Source organism: Arachis duranensis, chromosome 2, assembly GCF_000817695.3.
Source record: "Arachis duranensis cultivar V14167 chromosome 2, aradu.V14167.gnm2.J7QH, whole genome shotgun sequence".
Taxonomy (NCBI): domain Eukaryota; kingdom Viridiplantae; phylum Streptophyta; class Magnoliopsida; order Fabales; family Fabaceae; genus Arachis; species Arachis duranensis.
The window spans coordinates 73169804-73175155 of record NC_029773.3 but is presented as its reverse complement, the minus strand read 5'-3'; the positions used below and the strand labels follow the sequence as shown (position 1 = coordinate 73175155).

At 34.8% G+C, this 5352-nt stretch overlaps 1 protein-coding gene across 1 annotated transcript; it reads left to right on the top strand.

Annotated features, from left to right (window-relative positions):
• The first annotated feature begins 527 nt into the window (after positions 1 to 527).
• Positions 528 to 1412, top strand: LOC107474909 (uncharacterized). Its single transcript, XM_016094555.1, has one exon. The coding sequence runs from the start codon at positions 528 to 530 to the stop codon at positions 1410 to 1412; it is 885 nt and encodes a 294-aa protein (XP_015950041.1).
• Positions 1413 to 5352: the final 3940 nt, after the last annotated feature.

Below are 5352 nucleotides of genomic sequence, written 5' to 3'. Positions count from 1 at the left end.
TGTTAAGAAACTGGTAATTAAAAATATATACTAGTAATAAAATATAATATAAACTTTAAAAATGAAAACAACTTATTAAGAAACTCTTCATTTAAAAGTTTCTTGACCACTGTTGCCTTTCCTCTGAATTTTTATAATTTCAGCAGACATATACAAATATATATGGATAATCTACCTAATTAAATAAAATAAGTGAATCCTTTACTTATATACACAAAACAAAAACCTGTTACGTATATGTGCAATTTTATCTTTATGTAAATCGTAAGAGCCAACCACGGTTTTAATGTAATACATAAACCGTTGCTACTAGGCACAGTTTACTTATAAATGAAATTTGTCATAAACTGCGGCAAGCTACCACAGTTTATTAAGGTAGGAAAATGCACATAAAACATGATAAGCAGCAACGGTTTATGAAGAAGTTTGAGTGGGCATAAACTTTTGTTAGCTGCAACGGTTTATGAGGAGGGAAAATCTATATATATGTGAGTAAGATTCAAGCTGGTGAAGAGATTATTGTCACAATGGTAAGTGAGGAAGAGAGTACTCTTGTCTTAGTGCATTGCTCTGGAAAAATCCAAAGAAGCAAAAAATATGGTGTGAAGTTCACTGACAGAGAACCACTGAGTGTTTTCATCAGTTCATCAAGCACTTTGTCAGATTTGAAGAACAGCATCTTGCAGAAGCTTGGGGTATTTGGTAGCAAGTGGGTGAAGAAGCTATTCTACAAGATTTTCATAGCAGTTGTCTCGACCGGTGTTAAGTATGATACCTTTGTGCTAGTGGCTGATGAAGATACTAGGGTTCTGTTTCATTGTGTTAGGAGTTTTCCGGAGGTCAGAATACACGAGTTGTTCGCAAAGTTGGAGGTTGGTGTCGATAGTTTTGGGGCATTAGCTCCAGTTCATAGCTCGACTGCCGCGGGAGGTGCGTCTAGTTCGATGCCTGTGGTAAGACCATCTATTCTGCTGGTCGGATCTCCCTCATTTGCGGCTGATTTAGATCGAACGGAGGTTGTTGGTTCTGTACCTTTGGAGAATCCAGGGGTCTATGGGCAGGCATATGTGGTGGGCACCAGTGGTGGCTTGATCCATGATGCGCAAGGCTTTGGAGAACCTGATCAAGTAGAGAATGCAATGTGTGACCATGACTCTGACCATGAGCCTGTTGATATCATTGGGGACAGCGATGATGACACAGGTGTCAATCCACATACAAAGCATGGGCATTCAAGTTCTGGCACCCAGCAGTACCCTCCACACTTCTCCACTCTTAACTTGGAGGCTCTGGGTCAACAGACAGACGGTGGTCCTACAGTTGGGGGCTCTTCTACAGAATTTCAGATTGGGCAATCATTTCAGAATAAAGATGAGGCTGTTTTGAGTGTGAAGGACTACAACATCCGTTGAAGTGTTCAGTACAGAGTCATCGAATCAGACCATCTGAAGTATCATAGAAAATGCAAGGAGTTCGGAAAGGGTTGTACTTGGTTGATTCGTGTAGCGCTGCGTGCACGAAAGGGCACTTGGGAGGTTATGAGGTACAACGGGCCACACACTTGCTTGGCAACCTCCATTTCCAGCGATCACCGTCAGTTGGATTTCCACGTTATCTGTGCGAGGATTCTTCCCTTGGTTAGGGCAGATGCTGCGGTTACCATAAAGGTCTTGCAACAAGCTACAGAAGCCGATTACGGTTTCAGGCCTAGTTACAGGAAGGTTTGGATGGCCAAACAGAAGGCAGTGGCATAGATCTATGGAGATTGGAAAGAGTCGTACACGGAGTTGCCACGTTGGATGCTAGGGGTACAGTCGACCATGCCTGGGACTGTTACTGTCTTGAAGACCTCTCCTATTCGACTTGGGGGTGAGGTCGATGAGTCAACTAGTATCTCCGGATGAATAATAGAAGCAACCTCGGCAGAAGAATAAGGCTCCCACACAAACTGTATCGAAAAGGTTAAACTTAGGTAAGACCATAAGATTTAACATAAAATAGTCCAAGTAAGAGTAATAACTACATGACTCACATTGTGGACACGCAATCGATCCAAATAAAGACATGCAGACACCACTCTTTGATCCCCTACATCGTTTCTCGGTAGATATGTAGCCCACCTATAATTTTCATTGAAATCATGTCATAACCAACAACAAAACATGATGTTGAACAACTTATAAACCAAAAATATTAAAATGTACCTGGATGCAAGCGGAAACCTGAATCCATCAAACCCACTAGGCCTCAAAGTGGAAAACCTCCAGAAAATCCAAGACTATAGAAGCTGTAGTGGCCCGGCCAAGTTAACAATGTTTCTGTTTGTCCCACGACAAAGACATCTATACAACCAGGCCAGTGCCGCCGAGTCCCAGCTATATCTGCCCAACTCATCCAACGATGCCAAATAAGGCAACCAGCGAAGGTGGACCTGGTTTGCGTTCTTGTCCGCAAACAGCTGAGAGGACAACAACATCAGAATATAAGCACGCGCGTATATACGCAAAGTCTCCTCACTAGCATCTGTTGGGAGAACCCGGAACCTCTCATGAAACCATGTGTAGCACACTGTCATCTGCTTGACTTTACTCTGCGGAGGTAACTCCCCAAACAACTCGCGAAACTACACCCATGTCGGTCTTCCGTTTTCCATTAGATTCTCAAACTCAGTCAGGCACCCACTAACAGGCTCTCCATCGATCGGCAAACCCAGCTGATATGCCACATCTTGCAACGTGATAGTGCACTCCCCCAAGGGCATATGGAAGGTGTGGGTCTTAGGACGTCACCGCTCAATAAATGCGCTAAGTAGAGGCTCATCAATCCTGAACCAGTGACTGTTCAGCCTAGCCGAATGATACAAGCCCGCGGTCTCCAGATACGGTATAATCCGGTCGTGTAAGGCAACCACGGTTTATGCCTAAGCTTTTTCCTTCATAATCCTTGATAGGTCGCCACGAATTATGCCCAACCTTTTTTTAACATAAAACCTTGTAGCCTTCAATGATTTACATACAAAATAGAAACCATAGTTAGCTCCCACGATTTACATAAAATTAAAATTGCACATGCACGTAAGAGATTTTTATTTTATGTATTCAGGTAAATAATTCACAGAATTTATTTAATTAGGTAGATTGCCGAGTATATATCTTATAAGTTATAACACTTTCTTAGTTTTTACTTCTGAGTTTGTTCACCATCTACGTCGCGGGCTTAGGGGATTAAACTTTAAAATAAATGTTGATCCCCCAAAATAAACTTTTAAATAAGTACTACACAAAAAGTTAAGCTGATGAAAACCATGCGATTCCCTTTTTCGAAGTTCTCGTTGCTTTGTGCTTAACAATGAGCACTAAACTACTAATTAATGATACAGCAATAATCAAAGATTTTTTTATTACCACAATCTTAAAAGAATTCGTTACAGTATATTTAGAAGAGGATGTTAGAAGACCACTAAATTTTATGATTTATAGTCATTAAATAATTATTATTAATATTTTTAATAGTGTAAAATTTTATCTAATAGTATAGATTACTCATTTTTCTTTTATTGGTTAAATGCTGATTCAATTTTAATAAAAAAACTGGCCTCCTAAATTTTCTCTATTTAAAATATACAAAAATATTATATACACATAAAAAATAAATCATTAAATTAATTGTTTGAAAACATACAGAGGTAGTTGAGGTTCATTGGTGGTTCGATTATTATCGGGGACAATGGTAATTATTAGTGGTGGGATTGTATGGTAAATAAATTAAAAAAAATCAAAATATTATACCAATTTTTATTTTATATAATTGATTTCAAGTACAATATTTTCTATTTCAATTTATTTTAAATCAAATTAAATGAAATGATCATCGACTTTTCAATTGTATCTGGTCTTTGAAGTTAAAAAATACAATATATTGATCGAATTAATATTTAAAATGTTCTTTAAAATTTGATTTTCAATTTAATTTAATTCTTAAATTTTCAATTGACTCTAATTGTACCTTAAAATTTTGACTCGCGCTTCAATTTGATTTTTTCGTTATTTTTTTTCACTGAAAAGTTGACCGTACAATTTTAATTGACACCTGACACTATTTAAATGACGTTGTTTAACTCTTGATGTCGAAAATATTGAGAAACGACGTCGTGTGACATGAAAAGGAGGTTAAACAAAAATTCAAACGTTAACCATTTTAAAAGTGAAAATCTCAATTGACCCTTCTTCTTCCTCCTCTTCCTCCTCTCTCCTATATATCTAGTCAATAAAAAATCATTGTTGTCACGGAGTTTCATGACCATGATCCCCAAAATATTTTATAAAAATAAAACTTTAACCATTTATTTTGTTTGATATAAATTGTTCAATTGGTTATTACATTTGTTATTGTAAGTTTTCCACAAGCTATTAGTCTTGGGTTCAAAATTTACTACAAGCATATTCTCCTTTTTGTGTGTTTATATATACTCTTTTCTTTTTACTTTTTAAGGTCAACAAATTTTTGTTTTTTTATTTTTAATTTTTATGTTTATAATAAAAAGGTAATTTTATTATTTTAAAGTATCATGAATTAAATAAAATTCAACTATCAAATAATAAATAATACAAATAAATTATTTCATACTATTTTATTAATTTCAATGTTTTATAAAACAAAATTATTTTTCAACTAAATTATAAAATAGATAAACTATATATATATAAGTATTTATTAAAATAAGTCTAATATTTTAATTTTTTTTATATCATTACTATCTTTAATATGTTACACAATATAGTAATTGGTATCATAATATCAAATAAAAAAAAGTCTTATTATATTTTAAATTTGTCATTTTATATTTCTTATTGATCTTCAATATTTTTTGAAAAAAATTGATTTGGANTGGACTTCCTAAAATTTCTTTTCAAGATCCGCCATTAGTTATCGGTGTAACTGAAGTTTGAAACTTTTCTCACTTGTTTCGTCCCCATAATAAAGACGAAGTACTTGGGAATCACCATTTCTTCAAAAATAGGTTAGTAACAAAATTATTGCTCTCAACTTACAATACTCTATTTTTTGTAAAATGTTAGTTGAAATTTGTTTTTCGTTTTTGCTAGGATATTTTGAATCTGTGTTATGTAGGTATTGTGGTATGTTACAGATACTGTTATTGCTAATGCCGCTTATCAGTTATGGTAATGATTAATCACTATGAATTACTAAATGAATGACTATTTTTAATTTTTTAATAACTTATTTTGTAAAATTTTATACCTCTTTCATATAATTTAAGTTTTAAATAACTTTCACAGGATACATCATTACTCAAGAGAACATAAAATCACATTTCTATTTTGTTATCAA

What these genes read in the sequence shown, in the direction of transcription:
- LOC107474909 (XM_016094555.1), top strand. Translation starts at nt 528, where the DNA reads ATGGTAAGTGAGGAAGAGAGTACTCTTGTCTTAGTGCATTGCTCTGGA.